The sequence below is a fragment of the Venturia canescens genome, chromosome 6 (assembly GCF_019457755.1).
Source record: "Venturia canescens isolate UGA chromosome 6, ASM1945775v1, whole genome shotgun sequence".
Classification (NCBI taxonomy): Eukaryota; Metazoa; Arthropoda; class Insecta; order Hymenoptera; family Ichneumonidae; genus Venturia; species Venturia canescens.
In genome coordinates, this window is record NC_057426.1 from 15446075 (window position 1) to 15467797 (window position 21723).

Consider the following 21723-nt stretch of genomic DNA (forward strand, 5'->3'; position numbering starts at 1 on the left):
AATGACAGAAGCTTCGACTTCGAAGCAATACCTTATGTTGAATTTTTCCTTGGCAGGTCACTCAAATCCAATATCGTGCATTGCGGTGACCCAACAATCGCAATACTTGCTCACAGGTTCTGAGGACACTTCGATAATAGTATGGGACATGAAAGAGTTGACACTAAAACGACGAATATGCGAACACATAGCACCAGTTTTGACATTAACACCGGCATTGAACAATTCGGTTATTGTTAGCGGGGGTGAAGATTCAAGGATAATAGCTACGAGTTTGTTAACTGGGGAGGTCTTGATGAAAGTCGATCATCATCGAGGTCCTGTTACGGCAGTACGGGTTGACGCAGCCGGAGAAGTTCTCGTTTCGGGATCATCGGATAGTACTGTTTGCCTATGGTCCCTTGAAAATTTTACTCTCCTTAACAGCATACTATTACCGTCGCCCATTGTCATGCTGGACGTTTCTGCTGATTCCGTGTTTCTTCTTGCCGCTTGCGAAGACCATCAATTGTATCTCAGGTCACTCGCGACCGGTACAGAAATTCACACCCTCCGAGGTCATCAAGGTCCTGTCAAGAGTATCTGCCTGGCCAAGGATTGTCGGAGAGCGATCGCTGGTGGGCTCGAAGGACACGTCACTATTTTTGACATGCACAGCGGCAAATTCATCAAGACATTGCCCGCCAATCCTTCAACAGTTGTAACCACAATCAAAGTGAGTCCACGAATGTAGAGGAAGAAGTAGTTGTTTGAAATTAATTTTAGTCGTTAAACTTTTCGTTGCACTTTTGGTAAACCATATTATTTACTCAATTTTAACAAAGATTGTAAAAACATAAAATTTTTAATTAAAAATTTATAAAAAAATGCTCCCCAAGGACATAGGCACACATACTTATACTTGTGTCACAAAGATTCATAGCTGTGGTGGTTAGTAGTCAAAACGCCCTAATAATTTTGGCTTCATATAGTCTCTCCGTTCTATATGTTTTTAAGGTCACGGAGAAAGACGATTTTCTGATAACCGCTGGAGGCAACCGCTTGATATATTGGAGTTTTCGTGCCGAGGAAGGCCCCATGAGACCAAATAAACCACCAGGCAAACAAGATTCTCTTCAAACGCACACTGCGGCGATAACTTGCCTCGATATATCAAGAGACGGCGCCATGGCGGTTACCGGAGGAGTCGACTCCCTCGTCAATCTATGGCAACTTAATACGCATGAATTGATGCTTACACTCGAAGGGCACATAGCAAGTGTGACTTGCGTTGCTTTTTCGGCATCCGGACTTTTTGCTGCGTCAGGTTAGCGTCAATACCGGAAATATTGTAGAGAACCAACAGAAAATTTCATCACATCGTGTATTTTCTATTTTCTTAAATTCAAAGGATCTGAGGATAAAACTGTTCGGGTCTGGGGACTCACGTTGGGTCTTGTCGTGGCAACATTTAGACACCAGGCTCCTGTAACCGCGGTAACGGCAATGCTGGATGGAAGAAGGGTCGTCAGTTCAGATCGGGCCGGAGCGATACGGGTTTGGGCTGCCGACAGTGGAACATTGATTCAATCTGTTTGCGGGCCAGGAAGATGTTTCGCGGTCACTTCGGATATGAGGTAACCATCAAGGAAAACACATAAGTCCTGTCAGATCCGAAGAATTATTAAAAAGAGATTGTCCACCGCTCTCTCCTGCTTGATGCATGAGTTAATTATTTAAAAAATGGTAATCAATTTTCCTTAGTGTCTTATCAAAATGAAAAATGAAATAGTTCAAGTCTATATCGATGGAAAGAAAAGCGATTAACTTGTCTGTTCAGATATACGGTTTGCGGCAACGGTGACAATCATGTGAGAATAGTGAGTCTCGGAGCTGGTCCAGAAGAAAAGCATCAGGTCAGCCACAGTCAAGACGTGACCTGCCTCGTTGTGACATTCGACTCTCAATCATTGATTACCGGGTCAAAAGACATGAGCCTGAAAGTTTGGCAACTAGCAGGCGGAAAGTTGTCACAAGTTTTGGTTGGACATACAGATCACGTGACTTGCGTAGCAGTAGCTGTACTCGACAAAAGTATCGTTGTTTCGGGATCCCGGGACGCGAATCTTATCGTTTGGGACATCAACACCGGATCAGATATTCATACGTTAGTCGGTCATCTTGGTTATGTCACCTGCGTCAGATTATCAGGCGATGGTACATTGGCAGTTTCTGGAAGCGAAGACAAAAGTCTCGTCGTCTGGGACACGAAAAAAGGCACTGCTTTGAATTCCATTATGGTTCACATACCGGTTCTTGGCATCGAGATGTCAACCGATTGTTCAAGACTTGCTCTACATCTTTTGGAATACAATTGCATGCCAATACTCTGTCTTCATAACACACCAGCTCAATACGTCAAATTACCTTCTTATGTGGCACCGATTGATCTCAGACCACCAGGACCCAAACGTCCTACTAGAAGGTTTCTCAAAAAGGAGGTATCACTTGATACTTATACTTGGCAGCGCAAATACGGACATCTCACTTCCGGTAAGCCATTCAGAACTTCATTACTTAAATTTGTGCAAGATTTGAGCGCATCTTGAAAAGTGTATTGCGGCAAAAAGTTTTTGAAGTTTTTTCTATAAAACTATTTCGGAGTTTAAAACTTGGAGTTTCGATTGAGAAATGAAGAAAAATGTAGGGCAAAAAGACAAGAGTTCTGACATGAGTTTCACTGCGATCAGTGGATAGGGGGATATTCCTTCATAACCAGTTTTCTCGAAATAGGACCGTGCTGGGATATAATTGCTGTGTGAACTATATTGGTGTCCAACAATTAATTGCCGGTCCTAGTTTTCCGAATTTCATTTAAAAAAACAAAATTGGGGCAAAATGGACACAGCCTCTCAGAGGCATAAAAAATAAAAGATAATTATGTCGAATCACGACTCCGCCTCAAAAAGGATCCAAATTTGTTTTTATTATTTCCTAACGCTAATAGATGGTAATCCATGCAATATTAAGGAGGCGCATGAGTTTTAACCCCTTAAAAAAAAAAAATTACAATCAGTAGCGATATTTAAGTTAGCAAGTTGTGAACGGTAACCAAAAGCTACACACACACACACACACACACACACACACACACACACACACACACACGCACGCACACACACACACACACACACACACACGTGCACGCGCGCGTGCAAACCTAGAGCACCTTCGACGTGTGCGCGGTTCCGGACAAGGCGTGTGTGTATATGTGCATGCGTGCGTTACCAGTCATACACTATACACCACTTACTACATTACAATCCTATACCATTTCATATCTAGAGTCTCGGCAGCGACTCTGAGACAAGTACATTTATGTTATGACGAGTTGCTGCCAAAGACTACCGAAGCGTTAGCGTTTCCAATTGTTTTCGAAAATTTTCAAAATTTGTTTCTTCAATAATTAATTAATTATAGCATTCCGGAGAATATTATAAATTGACATATTTTTTATTTTTTTTCTTTCGATTGCGACCTCTTCGAACTCTGTAGCTTAACGCGTTGAAGAGATTTTAATCATTTATTTTTTAAGGTTGTTGTGGGGTTAAGACGAAACGATGCTACCGAGATGAAATTTTTTGTGAGCGTTCATGATCCTTTCACTAATAAACCTGTCAAATTTCAAATCGATCCACAGTACAATTATTTATAAAATAAATCGCAAAGTTGGAGCATTTGATGTGCTTATCACATTATGTTTATGGGGATGTTCCGAAAATTTTTCAGTACATTATATATATCTGCCGAGAAAACGATGCCACGGAGTTGAAAAAGCAGGTACGGTTAAATGGAATATCGAACTAACTTTTGGTGCCTTGAAAATAATCATTTACAGTACCGATTCAGAGTTATTGATTATTATAATCGTCAACTTTTCCAAAAATTGAGCACACCAAATGTAAAACTTCGGAATCATGGCAACAGCGTAGATGGCACAAGCGCTCCCTACCTTAGCGACATTTGATAATTATGTATGTGGCCATCAGGTTAATTCAGATCGGAGAATTAAACAACATAAATATTACTTGTTTTTATTATTTTATATAAAATAATGAATCAAATCCTCAACGTACAAAATGCAGTGCAAATATTATTTCTTTTTATTATTCCATGTAACAATAAATAAATAAACAAATCCTTAATGTACGAAAGACAGTTTATATGAAATGTTTGGTGATCATTACTCAGGACTCAGGAGTTTGATAATCTCGTCAATGAAATCTTGTAATCGATCAACGGTGGAATACCGATTCGTAATACGAGGATGTCCGTAAAAAGATTTGGTTAAAAGTAACCGTACACCGTCATCGTTATTAGAAGAATAGGCGTCGATTATTTTCGACAAAGTAATCCCGGCGACTACCAATTTTTTCGTGATCCCATCCGATAAAATACTTTGCAGCGGGGAGAGCGGTTTTTTTTTATTATAAGTATTTATTGTAGTAGTGCAAGTACAATATGTAGTGTAGAAAGGTTACAAAAAACATAAGAAAAAAAAACCATACGAATAAAGTATTGAGATAGGTAAGATCTGGACTACTTGCTTGTAGTGCTCGACTTTATGCCAGTATCACGGGTTTGTAGAGATGCTGTATCGATGTTGGGTATTATATTTTTGGTAAGAATAGGAATTGCACTCGGGTGGTGCTTATCACGTGGGGGAAAAAGTGTCAAACTGCTGTGACCGGAAAAGAAAAAACCCCGTGAGCTATCATCGTAGTGCTTATGAACTAAGGTTAAAAACTAGAGACTTAAATACTAAACAACAGAATATTTACATATATACAAGAAGAACTTAATCTGAGCATTTTATGTCGGAATACTTGGGAGCATTAAGTGGCTCTTCTAATAATACTGAACTGGCGTTTTCTTTCTGATAACTCTCTCATATGTGTGGAATCAATGTTCAGCCACCAGTATTTTGTGAATTTCAGTCTATGAAAATCGTTTCTGTCTCTACAAGGGATCGATATCGGGTTTGTAAAGGTCGGCAATTTGAAGTCAATGCAGCGCTCATTTAGCGATATTCTTTCGTCGGATTTATTGCGTTGCCAGTGGTATAGTATGGGGACATTGTCTCCATTTTGTATCAGCCCCCGAGCGTCACAATATACAAACGATTGGGGCGATGTGTAACCTGTGCGTAATTGGAGCGCTGAGACGGGGTCTGGTTGTATCTTGAATTCCTGGATTACGTTGTTATCTATTAGAGGAAGGCTGCTGAAATAGTCTCTTGTCAGTTTTATTGTGAAGTAATCGATTCTCGAAATTTCCGCTAGATCATAGATATATTTGTTAGATAAATATCGTTGATATTCTGAGTGTTCTGGTCTATATAATTTAAGGCAATGTCTAAGGCACATTCTTTCGAAGATTCTAAGTTTTTCGAAGGTAGTTGTTCGTATTTCACCATATCGGTGCCGCGTAAGTGAGGATGGGTCTAACGAGTAACATATATAAAATAGTTTTTGATTTGGCTGACAAGGAAAGGTACTTTAGTGTCCGCCTCCGATTTTGATAATTATTTTCTATGTTATAGTCCATCCAAAAATAAGAGACACGTATTTTTTTTTATCGGCCGAAAGTTATTTTTAAGGGGTGAAATCAACCCTCAAAGTTCCAACCAAGAAACCAATTGCAAAATGTTCGGCTTGTCAAATAACCCATATGACATATTCAACTTCTTATGCACCCTTACGGCAAAGGGGTAAACCACCCCCGAATATTGAGAATTTTTTTGTTTAACAAAAATTTACTATCCGATTTTAATAAAACAAACGCCATTTTGCAGAGCAAAAAAAAATAAAATCGACGCGTTTTCGGGTTTTTCTCAGATCAAAAAAATTAAGGGGGTAAAACACCCTTAAAATGTCAAATTTTGTTTTGAGCACTGGCCCCTTCCAATTTTAGTATTCTTTTCATAGAATGTAGCTTATCAAAAAATAAGAAACACGTATTTTTTTTTATCGGTCGAAAGTTATTTTTAAGGGGTGAAATCAACCCCCAAAGTTGGGCATGTTTTGCATCTGGTAGAGTGTTTCATATGGAAGCACTCAACCGATCGAAACAAAACCCATTGCAAAATGTTCTGCATGTCAAATAACCTATATGACATGTCCAACTTCTTATGGACCCTTACTGCAAAGGGGTGAACCACTCCCGAATATTCAGAATTTTTTCGTATAATAAAAACTTACAATCCGATTTTAATAAAAGAAATGCCATTTTGCAGAGCAAACAAAATAAAATGGACGTGTTTTTTGATTTTCCTCGGATCAAAAAAATTAAGGGGGTAAACCAGTCCTAAAATCTTGAATTTCACTTTGCGCATCGAAATGTTTACATTCAATTCATATGGTTCCTCTATCATTGCGTATCGACTTATATGTTGAATAATATTTATTTCACATATTCATTGGCTGACATTATAATCGTATAGAGAATCGAATACTTTGACATGCTTTACGTGAGAAGTGTTAGTTTTCGTTCTATTTATATAAGTTTCTATTTTGAATGATTTACGAAAACAAAATAAAACTCAAATATCGAGAGTCGCATCGACAATTCCCCGCCCAGAAGGCAAACAAAGCTGACTCAAGCCTTGCCATATTCTTATTCATATCAAGAATCGCTATAGCGGCTCGTAGCCATGTATTCTTAAAAAAGCCAGCTCGCTCAGCCTAATGCTTGAGAGATATCCGAAAAAATAAAAAAATCTGTTTTTGTGATGATGTCAGATTAAGCCACCCACTCAAGATGAAGAAGCTAAAACTGACTTTATATTACTCCAGAAGTTTAGTTGCTGTTTGATTGTTTATCTGTCACTATCGTGTCCGCTATTGTGAATAACGTATTGTCATGAACATGTCTATCAACCCAATGAACGTAATAAGACTGTTGCTTCTTACATTTGAAGTAATGAACATTCCTGACAGTCCTGCTAACAATAATGAAGTGGTATTGAAAGAAAGTTTCGAGAGAATTCTGAAGGCTTCTATGGCAGAGTTCAATCGGTTAGAAATCGTGGAAGATACGACATTAGATTTTCAACAACCGTTTAAAGATGTCATAGTAGAACCTGTAGAACGAAAACTAACACTTGTCATATAGGTTATTTGACATGCAGAACATTTTGCAATAGGTTTTGTTTCGATCGGTTGAGTGCTTCCATATGAAACACTCTACCAGGTGCCAAACATGCCCAACTTTGGGGGTTGATTTCACCCCTTAAAAATAACTTTTGGCCGATAAAAAAGAATACGTGTTTCTTATTTTTTGATAAGCTACATTCTATGAAAAGAATACTAACATTGGAAGGGGCCAGTGCTCAAAACAAAATTTGATATTTTAAGAGTGTTTTACCCCCTTAATTTTTTTGATATGAGGAAAACCCGAAAACACGTCGATTTTATTTTTTTTTGCTCTGCAAAATGGCGTTTGTTTTATTAAAATCGGATTGTAAGTTTTTGTTATACGAAAAAATTCTGAGCATTCGGGGGTGGTTCACCCCTTTGCCGTAAAGGTGCATAAGAAGATGGACATGTCATATGGGTTATTTGACATGCCAAACATTTTGCAATTGATTTCGTTTCGATCGGTTGAGTGCTGCTATATGAAACACTCTATCAGATGCAAAACATGCCGAACTTTGAGGGTTGATTTCACCCCTTAAAAGTAACTTTCGGCCGATAAAAAAAAATACGTGTCTCTTATTTTTGGATGGACTATAACATAGAAAAAAATTATCAAAATCAGAGGCGGACACTAAAGTACCTTTCCTTGTGAGAGGTGCTTATTAAAGAGTATGCGGCTGTTTGCTTGAAGGGCCCGTTTAGCTTTTTCTAATTGTGCATCAATATATTTGTTGCCTCGAAGGAGGTAATCGACCTGCACTCCGAGGTATTTTACAACTTTTTTGTGTGGGATAAATGTTTTGTCATTTGTACCCGGAATCGTTGTTTGGATTTTAAAATCCTTGCTACCAGCTTTACTTTTTGACGCAAGATTAATTAATGGCTTCCTGAACAGGATTGTTTCGCATTTTGTGGGGCTTAGACGTAAGTTCCAGGACATATAATATTGGTTTATTTTCTCAACTATGTTTTCTAACGCATATTGCACTCTGGATACTTTATTATTGCTTGTGTATACTATAATATCGTTTGCAAATGCAATGGCCGAGGTTTTATCGCCACTATTTATTCCAAAGAGTCTGAGAATGTTACTGGTAAAAATATTGAACAGAATTGGCGAGTTTACTGTACCCTGTTGCAAACTGTCTTCGATGGAAAATGTTTGAGATGAGATAGTAATCCCATTCCAGGTTACGAACGTTTTGTCCGAAATCATATCCCATATGGAGTAAATTAGCCATTCTGGGAAATTTTTCTTTTTCAGTTTGAATAATATCCCGTTTATCCATATTGAATCGAAAGCCTTTTCTAGATCTAAAAGCGCAACTCCCACTATTTGCAATCTGTCTACGTGATCATTCAGGTCTGATAACAGTTTATGCATGGCGTGCGTGGTAGAATGGCGATGTTTGAAGCCAAATTGCATATGTGGAACGATGTTATTTTGTTTACAGATGTGGATTATTTTTATATTTAAAATGGCTTCGAATACCTTGCTTACATTTGGAGTTAGACTTATCGACCTGTAACTTGATGGATCGTTTGGATTTTGGTTTTTTTTAAGTATCAGCAGAACTTATGCTTTCTTCCAGATTTTTGGAAAATAATGGTTATTTAGTGCATTATTGAATAGGATAGTGTATGCATGAATGTATTTAAAAGTGAGATGTTTAAGCACGATGGCGGGAACATTGTCAAGTCCATAAGATGTTTTGTTAGGTAATTTTTAAAAAATTTTGGCAACCAACTCGGTGTTGCAAAAGCCAGAGATCTCAATTTCACTTGGGCGAGAATTAGACGCTCGGTTGATGACAGAAAATGTAGCAATGGTATCACCGTTTCTTCTTTTCGTTCGAAATTTCTGTTTTAATCTATTTGCCGTCGAATCCACTATCTTTCAGTCTTGTGTTTGTGTTCAGATATCGAGGGGAGTTTATTGATTCATAGAAGGCTCCTAGGATGTTCAATTTATCGGCTATTGAGGTGAAGATGAATTTACCATTTTCAATCGGAGCATTGCCATTATCGCACGTGCTGCGTTGCAGCAGCGTGTGGTTTGTTTGGTCAATATGCATGTTATCTAGATCGTAAAATCGTTTTGGTCTGAGTAATTTACTGATTTTCGGGAAAAATGAGTCTGCATTACGGTAATCTATAAGTTTGATCTGCTTGCTCCAGAATTTTTCTGTTGCTTTTGAAACTTCATGTTCAATTGCTGATCTTACTATTTTGAGTGCGATTTTTGCGTCTTTGGTTAACGGGTCTCGCGAACATGGGTCGGATATGTGAAGCGAGTGTATAGTGAGACAAGTGATGATTTGTTTTTTTGTAATTTACGTATTTTTGGAGTGCTGAACTTACGGAGGTTATCGGGAGCTTTCATTACTGGCACGGTAGACATTATCGTGCTCGTAATTGCCTCGTTAAGGGTGTTAAGGCCTTCATCAATTTCTACGATTGAAAGATTTTTTGTGTCTGGGATATCAGGTAGCCTCAATTTGTTCAATTTCTTTCCGAATCTTTTCCAGTTAATGGCTTTGAAAGTATATCTCCGAGGAGTTTCTGGGTCGTTTGCAAGCGTGCGTGTTTTGCCGTTTACGCAATCCGATATTTTTAATCTGAGGCCTACGAGACCGAGATCTAAGAAGGTGTGCGCTAGTTTGAAAGTTGCATGCTCAGGTGGCAAAATTTTTAACTTGTATCTGATATTATAGTTGTTCTTCCAACGTAATAATAATTTGCCACGTTGGTTACTTCCACGGTCGCCCCACATTTTACTTCTTGCGTTAAAATCGCCAGCAATTATGTAGTGCACGTTGTCAAAATGTAATTTTAGCTTATTGAATAATGCTTCAAGCTCTGTAATAAATAAGGTACGGTTATCGTTTGTGGCGTAAACACTCACTATCTATAGATTCTTTGCATTATGTAATGATAATTTAATAATTGTAAATTCCAGTATGCTGTTTGTCACTGATGATGGATAGTTTATTAGTTCGAAAGGGAAATTTTTTTTTATTTATTATAATGGCTGTGCCTCCGCCATGCCGCGAGTTGAGTCTATCTGTTCGAATTGTGTTATAGTCTTTAAACTGTAATTTATATCTGTGACTGAGTTTTGTTTCTGATAGAAGTATAATGTCATGACCATGCTTTTTCATGAACTCTTGTAACTCAAGACGGCGATAGTTTGCAATGATGGAATTTACATTTATTGCAGCGATTCTAATTTTGTTAATCATACATGGCCTGCTATCCATTATAAAGCGATCCCATTATAAATTCAATTTTTTCTGAGTTCGCTTTAACTTGCGAAGCAATTGATTGTATTTGCTCGATTATGAGGGTAGCTAGATCTTATTTCAGGTCGGCTAACCAGCTGGGGGGAGTTTGTAGTGAGAGTAAGTTTGGTGTGTGCGGGGCTCCGAAGTTGTGCTCGTCCCACTTGGTGGGGAGATGATGCAGTGTTGACCTTGTCGATTGTCCTGGTGCACTCAGGAGGTGCGTTGATGACGATAGTATTCTCGAGGTAGTTGCTTGGGCGTATGAAACGTTTCCGCTGGCTAGTGTACTGATACGGTTGATTTTTTTTCCGTAGCAGCTCGTCGGTTTGCTGACTGTTCTTTTTTTAGGCTCATGGCCATCTTTAAGTAGGGACAGCTACCGTAAGAGGCGGGATGAAGACAGGGATAAGAGGCATTCTGACCACAGTTGGCACATTTCAAAATGGTTTTGTTGTCTTTTTCAACTATCGAGCATTTGCCAGGTTCATGGAAGGCAGCGCACTTGACGCATCGATAATCCAGAAAACAGTTCTTATTCGCATGGCCGATGCGTTGACACTTACGATATTGAAAAAGTGAAGGTTTCCTCAAGTGTTCCCATTTTACTCGCTGGTACGCCAGGGATTTGACTTTGAATAGCTCCGCCGTGGCGCTTGTGTTTGTCACTTGTACGAGATGGTGACGTTTATGTGGTTCGTTACGGCTGAAATGATATTCCGTGACGGATATAAATTCAACGTTAGGAAGATTGAGCTCTGTGAGTTCCGTTTTGATTTCGTCGATTGAGAAGTCTCCCCGAATTCCTTTAACGAGGAGTGTTTTGGGCTTCGCCTCTTTAGGAGTGTATGTGTAGAACTGTATTTTCTTTAACATGAAAGCGTTTTTTATTTTTTCGAAGTGATCATTCGTTTTCACGTATACGGTATGTTTGTGATCCTCTTCCCCTCCATCGTTAATACTCGATATTTCGCGGATCAAGAATTCGGTCTTGGGAGTGCCTGATTCTGTGATTGTTTTTTATTAGGTAGGTTATACTTGAGCCCGTGACATAGATCGGCGGGGGGCGCTCTTTTTTCGAGTGGGTAGGTGCAATTGGGTTGTTTGATGCGGTGTTGTCTACTTTGAAGTCGTCTGCTTGGTTTAAATCTGATTCGTCGCAAGAGATAGGCTCGTATCTGTTGTTTTGTGTTAGTCGTGCGAGGTTCTGCTTTGCACGCGCATGGCGTCGCTTGCTCGGTTGTTTTGGGGTTATCCATTCTTCGTCGGTATCGTAGGATGTTCCCGGTTGCGATGAGTCTTTCACGTTAGATGGCGTTGGTATTGTCTTTGATCGCTTCTTTATACAGACGGTCTAGGTTCATTGAATTTAATTTTGGGATATTCCGATAGCGAAGGCGATTCCCAAGAGCGAATGTCGGTCTTGGCGGTTGTTGTCTAACATTTCCATTGACGTCGGCCATCTTTGATGCTGTGTCGCGCGGGTTCAACCCGGCGATTGTGAATTTGAATTGTTTTGACACTTTATGCCGAGTATTATTCGCTACACTTGAATTAAGGGTATCCCCTGGGACACCTGTAATATTCGTGGGGTACTGCACTTTGTGATAACTGACTGTTAACAGCGAATTCTGCTGCAAAGCGGTTGCCTGGCACCGAGAGATGTTGCCTCGCCCGCTGACAGGCAGAGACTCCGGGGAGAGCGGTTAGTCCGACTCCCAAGACCCGCAATCTGCGGGTCCCGGGTTCGAATCCCGGCCAAGACACCAATGAAAATTGAAAATATTTTCAAGTGTTTCTGTTGTGATTCCGGGTGGTTCGGACTCCACCTTGATAAATCCACGGCCAAAACACCCTCTCTGTGATGCATGTGTGGTCGGTGTACGGCTTCGGGGCCTCCCGTGGACGGTTCTCATCGTGCGGTGATGGCCCTCTAGCCGTGTACTGGCTGGCGCAATGTACCACGTAGAGGAGGTGCATGTTTGAGCACCTCTGGTGGGAGCGCTTGAGCGTACTCGCACTGCCACCCGAGGGGATCAACCAAGTACCGGCTGTATCGGCAAGGTTTTTTGCAGTTTCCCTTCGCCCTCGGCAAATGCGATACAGTGGGGAGTAAGTCGGCTGTAGCCGCAATGGGCGAGGGAAAAATGTGGAATAGGGGCAGGGGGGGGGGGGGGGGAGAACGTAAAAACGGAGAAGGTATATGAGTGGAAATGATAATAAAAATAAAAATACTTTGCAGTGGAATTAAGCTTTTCATAACGTCTCCAATTGATTCAGATACATTATTTTTCGCTATTGCCGCTTCGAACGTTACCATTTTAGAAACGAGGAGCCTATCAGAAATTTTCAAGCGATGAGGCAGCATTTGTAAAATCTCTGCATCTCATAGTGCGTCGTGAACTCCATCGTTTGACACGTTCAAAAATTCTGCAGCCAAATCTGTCTGCTTACAACGATCCGTTCGATTTAAAATTTCTCGTACGATCGGAAGGGTGTCCACAAAGCCTGCAATTACTTTTGTAAATTGAGGAATCATGGAGTGTTTAATAATCGCATCAAGAAGTCGGATACTGTCGAACGAGCAATTATGCGCAGTCAGGACGCACGGCTTATTCCTTTCGATCAAAAACTGCAGGAAATTTTCCAATATAACTCGAAGCGGATGCGATTGAATTTTTTTTTCCATGCAAAAAAAGGTTGTTATTGATTTTGACGAAGCCATTGACTGCTGACGCTGCCGAAGAGATGGCTTGTCTTGGAGTAATATAAGGATTAAAAAAACTCGTTTCTGCATCGCGCTCCAATTTGCAAAATTTCAGTTGTCTTCGATAAGCCAGCGGTCTACAGATCGAAAAATACAATCTCGAAACTCAAAGAATCTTCTGTTTCTGATAGTGATTGACAAGATTGCAATTCACCATCGATTTCAGAAATAACAGGAAATGTAGGCAACGAAGTATCGAAGAGACTCATTCCAGATTTGTATGTGACTTCTTCCCTGGTCTCTTTTCGCGTTCTCAATATTGCTCGATATTTTTTCAGGATATTTCGCCTACTTTTAAATGCTTGACTCTGAATGCTGTTTATGCGAGTTTTGTTGAACTTCGTTACTGTGTTTATTAGGGTGGCCCTTAATATGGGTAAAAAAAAAATTGATCGCGCCGCCCCCCAAAACGGTTCCAAATGATAAAAAAAAAATCTACGCAAAGCCGTAGCTATGTCCGGTAAGAGTAAGACGTGCCTGTAAGCATGAACTTGGTTTTAAATATCAATTTTTCTGCATGATTTGGTAATTTTTTTAAATGTTGTATTTCAGTGAAAAATGGTCGTATCGAGGTCTAAAAAAACGCATTTTGAAGCTTCAAGTTTCTAATTTCAAGATCTTATGACGAAAAAAATGCAGAGCTACATGTTGTGCGCAATTTTGAGAAAAAGTGCGAGAAAAAAACAGCAAATTTTTATGCTTTTTTATCAATTCCATAAGCATAGATTTATTTTTTTCAACTAAGCCATGGTATGGACCGGATAGCTGGTTTATTAGGCTTCAATTTGCTTTTTTTAAAACTTGGGTAGGACCATTTTTTGCTGAGATGTTGAACTTTGAATGAAAAACTCTTTTGTCTTTGATCGACGATATCTCAGCAACCAATGGTCGCACAGGAAATTCAAGAGCAGTTCTGAAAATTGGAATAATGTCCTACAAGGTTCCCTTGCAATCTTGAAGATCCACTTTTTATTCCATCCTTGTCGTGAATTTAAAAAAATAGGAAAAAAAGGTAATTTATGGTTTTTCAGAAGCTCTCAATGTTAGAAGCCTTAAGAAAAACAATCAATTTTCATCAAAAACTTTCGGAATTTTTTTTTTTTGTATATTTCAACTTTATTTATGGGAAAAATGTAGAAAAAACTTGGAAATTTTTCATTTTTCATTTTTTTCATGATCATGACTCGTTTAACGTAAAAACGTGACCCTCAAATTTGATTAATGTTTGATCGGTTGCAACGAAGAAACGATTGGTTAGATCGAAATGTAACTTCGGCAGGGTTTTTGGGGGTATATTCAGCTGTAAATGGCATACTCAACATCAGTCATTTCATGATTATTTGAAATTTGGCTATTGACTTTCTGAAAAACCATATAATACATTTTTTCCTATTTTTTTAAATTCACGACAAGGATGAAAGGAAAATTTCACATTCAAGATCGCAACGGAATCTTGTAGGACATTCATTCCAGTTTTCAGAACTGCCTTTGAATTTCTTGTGCGACCATTGGTTGCTAAGATATCGTCGATCAAAGACAAAAGAGTTCTTCTTAATTCAAAGTTCAACATCTCAGCAAAAAATGGTCCTACCGAAGTTTTTAAAAAAGCAAATTGAAGCTTAATAAACTAGCTATCCGGTCCATACCATGGCTTAGTTGAAAAAACTAAATCTACGCTTGTGGGATTGATAAAAAAGCATAAAAATTTGCTGTTTTTTTCTCGCACTTTTTCTCAAAATTGCGCACAACATGTAGCTCTGCATTTTTTTCGTCATAAGATCTTGAAAATAGAAACCTGAAGCTTCAAAATGCATTTTTTTAGACCTCTATACGACCATTTTTCACTGAAATACAACATTTTAAAAAATTACTAAATCATGCAGAAAAATTGATATTTAAATCCAAGTTCATGCTTACAGGCACGTCTTCCTCTTACCGGACATAGCTACGGCTTTGCGTAGATTTTTTTTTTTATCATTTGGAACCGTTTTGGGGGGGCGGCGCGATCAATTTTTTTTTTCACCCATATTAAGGGCCACCCTAGTGTTTATGGATCTCTCCGTGTGCACTCCAGAAGGTATTCCCATAATTGTTGATACTTTTTCGACATAAGCTTGGCCCAAATTTTTATTTGCAACGACTGCTGCAAATTTGTAGTCACGTTAATAGGAAAATACTTAGATTTTGCGGTTAGGAACGGAACGCGTATATGACAGCTGTGTGACATTGCTGCCAATCCAAGCATATTATCATGGGTCATAGTTTACGCTGTTGCCAATTCGTCTTGCAATAATTAATCTCTAATGAATTATCGAAAATAATATTATAAACTCACAGAAATGATTTCTGTAGCCATGACTTCGTCAAAAATGCATATTTTTTTAAACTGATGTGGATTTTTTCTTCGAAAAATTACATTAAATACGACGATAATTTGACGATCAAGAGTTGATAATAATTCATTGGTTCCGTGCATAAACATAGAGCGCCCCTCTCACGCTTCACCCCCGACGGCTAGACCCCACAACAACCTTAATTGCATCAAAAAATGGTCTCGGATTTTTGCACACATTTTTGAAGTTTATTTGTTTTATTTAGTGATAAATCTGGTGCCATAATACATTTTATATACCTATATATTGTTTTTCTGGTGCCATAATACAAGTATATACCTATATATTTTCGTGACGTATAACGTATGGTATGTTGTTTATGCTGATAGATGATGAGGTTATAAAGATCGCGAATTTGACAATTCGCCGATATCCCGGTCTATAGTACAAGTTATATCCTATATATTTTCGTTATGATATGACGTATGGTGTGTTGTTTAAATGCTAAAACTATAGATAAGGTTATAAAGATCGCGAATCTCATAGTTCACCGACACTGTTCCAATTTTTCCGGTTCTGTAGAAAATAGATAAATGCAGAACAATGTTTTGGTAAAAGTGGTGAGAAAATAGTGAAGAAGAAAAAAAGAGAAATGAAGGCCGAGGAATCCAACAATGTTATATGTAATGAAGACAAATCGATGTAATGCTGTAATTTTTTCAGATTTTTGAATCAATGCCTAAACCTCGACCACGGGGGTAAAAGTTTTTCGTTTATAATACATGAAATTTTTCTGCGTTTGTGGTCACGATTTTACTGTGGGCCTCAATACGTTTGGAAAATCTTGAAATTTTTAGAAATTACTTCACAAGCATGTTGCTACACGGAAAAAATTTCCAATACTCCTACCCTCAAAATGTTATATAGCATCACCATACTAACCCATCAAAGCGCAAAACGACAATTTTGGACACACAATTTCAAGTACGCAGTTTTAACTGAGGAACAACAGAAAAATTCTCCAAAATCTGATATAGGGGGTTTTGAGGGTGCTCTTTTAGAATCTGGCCTTTATTTTGTAAAATTAAATCAAAATCTTCATTATTTTTGCGTTTTTAATTGAAAAGTTAAGATTTTTGACGTTTTTTTGTTTCATTTAAATCGATTCCCGTTACTGTTGCTGTACTCAAATAATCATATTATTGCCAGCAAAAGTGTTCTCAATGACTGACCTTTTCAGAACACTGGTGATGAACACTTTTTTCTCACTCAATTTTTGCAAAATGACGGTTTTTGCAAAACAGGATTTGCAAATCAGGACTCTTCTAGATCTGATGGATCACATGTATGCCTACAGAGGGAATTGAGAAAATTATCTCCAAGAGATTTTAACATAATTGCATTCATTATAAAAAATCCAAACAAATTTTTCTGTAATATACAGAAAGAGATATTATTGTGTATTGATTAAAAAGTACCCTTCGGACGATAAAAATTGTCAAGCTTCCAAATTAACTCCAGAGTTTATATTGAAATGACGGCAATTTTTACTTCACATTTCCTTCTTCAAACGAATTTTATTAACGATTAAACGAACTTACCTAAAAGAAGTTCAATCGTGATTGTATGAGCGCCTCTTCCGAAGAGAACAGAATGTAGTACCCCTTACTTCCATCAATGTCGCCACAAATTTTGAAGCAAAAATTTTCTCTCTTCACGGGTTGCATAGCAACCCACAGCCTGCGCTGATGTTTACTATCATTTTTTTTAAAGTCCTGTTTGCTAAGCCGTAAATGAAAAAATTTGGGTATCTCATACGAGATTAATGGGTGGGTGGGGCTGATCTCTTCGGAAGAGGCGCTCATACAATCGCGATTGAACTTCACTTAGGTAAGTTCGTTTAATCGTTATTTTCAATTTTTTGAAATTTGAATAACAGTTCAATAACACAAAACGCAACCAAGCAAGAATATAGATATGTAATTATATATCGTGGGTTTTTTAATTTTTTTTTTTTTTTAATTTTCTGTTCCCAAGAACGCCTTCAGCAAATTGAATGTCGTCGCGCAAAACCTCTCGATCATAAAATCGGCTGAAAGTCGCAAATTCCTGAGTCCAACCCGCCGTCTTTCGTATCAATTCAAGACTCATACCTGCCCTTTTGGCTGCTGACGTAGCAGCATGACGCGTACTATATGCCGTAAAAACATTGACATCTATACCGCTTTCTGATAATGTCTTTTTAATCCACCGTCTGCGATGTAACCGCCTTATGTGGTTTTTTGAAAGAAATAAATAAAGTCCAAATTGTGTTGCGTAATTCTTTCGTTCTATCTAAATAAACTTCGTTTTTCTAAATAAATCTCTATGTTCGTCGAAGCCAAACATAGAGATTTATCTTCTATAAAAAAAGGCAATCGCAATACCGGTTGCTTCTTGTTGCAGGTCGTTGTTTTTATCCGGTCTGGAATTTTAATTTCGTAAGACTTCTCGTCAATCTTGTAGATATTACGAATATCTATTAATGAAAAAGTTTGTAATCGGTGACCCGTCATTAAAGCTAGTAGTGTCACTAACTTCCTAGAAAGTTGCTCTAACGAAATGTCATTGTTTGACCCCAAGCTTGAAAATAACCGTAATACTATTTTTGGGTCCCATATGAAATCATAACGTGGTGCCGAAAGCCTTAATTTTGCAACTCTCTTAAAAAAATCGTGACACCCTTTCGTCTTCTGCCAAGTTTTTTCCCAGGATAAATGAGAGCGCCGACCGATAACAATTAAGTAACCCATAAGATGCGTTGTTTTGATATTGTTTTGAAAGAAATGATAAAACGTCCATTGGCGTGCCCCTTAACGGATTGACCCCGATGGATATACAAAAACGCCACAATTTCTTTAACTCACAACCACATTGTCGGATAGTTGCATCGGTTAAAAATGCTATGATAATGTCGATTGAATCTGGTGGAGTTTGTCTCATCATGAACGCTTTCCTGATAATATGCCGGCAACCATTGTAAGCTGATTCGACAATGGATGAGACTCCCTGTTGGTAGAATACAACAAATCAGCATTTGGTTTAAAAAAAAACAAGATCACCAACAACTAAAGACGAGAAAAGAGGGAACCAAGGTTGCCCTTCCCAATACGGTACAACAATAATACCCTCTGCGCGATCCTGACAAATTTTCTTCAAAACTCTTGAAATGATCGCGAAAGGAGGAAATGCATAAAAGAACTATTCAGTCCATTCAATGGTAAATGCATCAATGGCGAATGACTCTGGATCACGGCGCCATGAAATATATCGCTCGCATTTCGCATTGATTCGCGAAGCAAACAAATCAATTTGCGATTTACCAAACCTCTTTACTATTTTCCGAAAAGCATAATCTGCAAGTTCGAATTCCGTTTCCGGTTGCAACTTTTGCGACTCGAAATTCGCTTCTACATTTTCTTTGGATGCAATGTACCCCGCAACGATCCATATATCACGCCCTCCTGAACGACCCGAATCGACTAGAACCCGAATCTAACCTCGAAAAACATTGCGACGCGGCGCAATGTTTTAACCGAGCGCGTACAACGACCGGTGAGACGCGTCATTGTTGGCCGGCGGTGGCCGTACTGGAGGGCAGGGCAATACAAAGGCCCGATACAAGCGGCGGCGCGCGATACTAGCGGCACCGCGTATTAAAAACTCGAACTATTATATTTTTTTGTTTTGTTAATTAAAATTCAACGCGATTTCGTAAAATATTGTAACTAGGCTCAAATGAAGCGGAAAATTATAATGAATCGAAGAAAAATGGTCACAAATCAAATCAATGTAACGAAAATAAATTAATAATGAAGAATGTAAAAAGCGACTACGAGGCATGCGCGGAAAGAGCGTTAATGGGCTGTAGGACGCGTACGTGACTTTTAGCGATTGAAATTATTCGAATCATATTAAACAAAGTAATAATGCCAAATCAAAAAAGAAATTAAAAGTTAATTGATCAAATTGAAGTTTTTATTGTTAATAATCACCCAAAGCTGAAAAACGTGAAAAGCGGTAGTCCGCGCATCGTATGTTAGCCCGCGCAACCAACGGGCGAGCGTGAATCATGGCAACGGGCCAATAAGAGAAGGCGTTAGAAATAGATGCGCAGAACCGATCCGAAAACTGAAAATTCGGGGTTTGATAATTTTATGGTGGGGACACGGGTATAAGATGCGCTGCGTGACTCATTCGGGAGGCAGTCCTTCCTCAAAATTCTGACTCGGAACAAAAAGGCTGACCTCAAACATTCTTCCTGATTTGGCAAGCAACCTAACCTATCCTAATTATTCCGGCATGCCTGGAATCTCGGAGCGATTCGGCGACGTTTCAATCCCAGAGTCCAGGGTCCGCACCTAACCTCTAAATTTTCCAAGCTTTTCGTTGTACGGAGTTCTCTGAGTGATTCGGCGACGTCTCGATCCCATAACACGTGGACGGCAAGTTACCTTAACCTTCCAAATGCTCACAATAAGTCTCTGCCACCATAGAGTAACAAATGACTTTTACATTTGATGCGATTTTTTGGTAACTTATTGATTCACTAGAACTTTCTCAAGTTCCGGATGCTTCCCGTAGGAATGAACGAAAACAATTGGAAACGCTATCGCTCCGGTAAAGAGTCTCTGGCAGCAACTCGTCATATATATAAATGTACTTGTCTCAGAGTCGCTGCCGCGACTCTAGATTTCTCACGTTCTATTTGATTTTTTTTTCCTTTACAATATAATTACGGATTTGTATTTTTTCTAAATATAATGTTTTTTTCATGATTTGTGAAAGCTTTTCTTTACATATCATATGCACCGAAAATTCAACCTTCCGATTTCGGAAGTTGAACTTTCGGCGCATGTGTGGTGAAAAAACATTTCCCGATGAAAATCCCGACATCTATTTTATTTCAGACTTTTAAAATTTTTTTACTATTTTCTTAAGTGGAGGAGTTTTTCAGTTGGGAGTTTTTATGTTTTTTTTTTAAACATTTTTGACGGTTCATGAAAATATTTCGAGACACCAGGAACAGCCTTCTTCAAAATGGAACTTATTTTGAGAAAATAAAAAATCCAAGCTTTATATTCAGTAAAAAGGTTCAGTTGTAGCAATTTCTACTGCATAAAATCAATCTTTCATGGCTGCTTGACTTCACTAGGATCAACGGTTGCCACCGTCGAGGAACGTCTAAGACGCCGATTCAGCGTCAGCGCCTCGATGGAAGAAATCAGCAAAGCCGGTTTAGCCAATTCACAACCAGGCCTTGGTCCGGAGCAAGCGGCTCTCGCTCAATCCCAACACTTTGATCAGCTCGAGGCAATCTGGAACAAGCAATCACCACCACCGAGACCCCGAGGCCTCGGTAGAACTCTGTCCAAGCAAAGTTCTCTTCAAGCAACGAGAATATCGGACTCCGAGGAAGAAGGTGCGTTAATTAACTTCCTTAATCACGTTTCCATTTCCTATGTTATTGCCAAGTATGGATGCTCTAACAATTCAAACGAAATTTAATTACGGAAACAGTGAAAAAAAAAATGAACGCCTAAAGTTTTCGTTACTGAGATTCTTCGAATAATTTGGAAAAAAAATCATTTCTAGATATTCCGTGAATCTAAGGCCAAGATTACGCCAACAAACCAGTGATTATCTTCCAACGTTGGGATCCAACAAATTGTAAACCCAAATGCCAGAGGTCCTGCATCTAAAATCGTACTTTACAACTGTCCACCATCTTTAACATAAACTAAAGACAATTCGATTGATTAAATAAGTAAGGAACGCCGATGAATTTCATGATGTATTGTCGCTGCAGGAAACTGTGAAAACGAAATCGAATGATGACTCCTAAAGCTTAGATCACAATCAATGTTCTCCCAACAAGATCGAGGCAGGTGACACTGTCAGTGGCTGAATGTAATCTTCTGAAAATGACTTTTACGTTATTTTGAAAAGTGCACGAGAAAAAAATGTTATAAAAAATCTTAACATTGCAACAAAGACAATTTTTTTTTTGGTATTGATGGAACTGAAAATTATGACAAAGTGTATGTACAATCTCTAATACTATTAGCCTCTACTGTCTCTCAAAAACGTGTCAACTTATTGCTAATCCACTCCCATTTCCTCCTGCA

The 21723-nt window shown here is 38.7% G+C and overlaps 1 protein-coding gene across 3 annotated transcripts in view; it reads left to right on the forward strand.

The window, feature by feature from the left end:
* Positions 1 to 21682, forward strand: part of LOC122411903 (NACHT domain- and WD repeat-containing protein 1) — a 106196-nt gene extending 84514 nt beyond the window's left edge. For all 3 annotated transcript variants that reach the window (XM_043420981.1, XM_043420983.1, XM_043420982.1), the window contains 6 exons: positions 57 to 715; positions 997 to 1306; positions 1391 to 1616; positions 1820 to 2532; positions 20751 to 21017; positions 21191 to 21682. In XM_043420981.1, the coding sequence (XP_043276916.1) occupies positions 57 to 715; positions 997 to 1306; positions 1391 to 1616; positions 1820 to 2532; positions 20751 to 21017; positions 21191 to 21201 (2186 nt within the window). In that variant the 3' untranslated portion in view covers positions 21202 to 21682. The remainder of the gene's footprint in view (positions 1 to 56; positions 716 to 996; positions 1307 to 1390; positions 1617 to 1819; positions 2533 to 20750; positions 21018 to 21190) is intronic.
* The last annotated feature ends 41 nt before the right edge of the window (positions 21683 to 21723 follow it).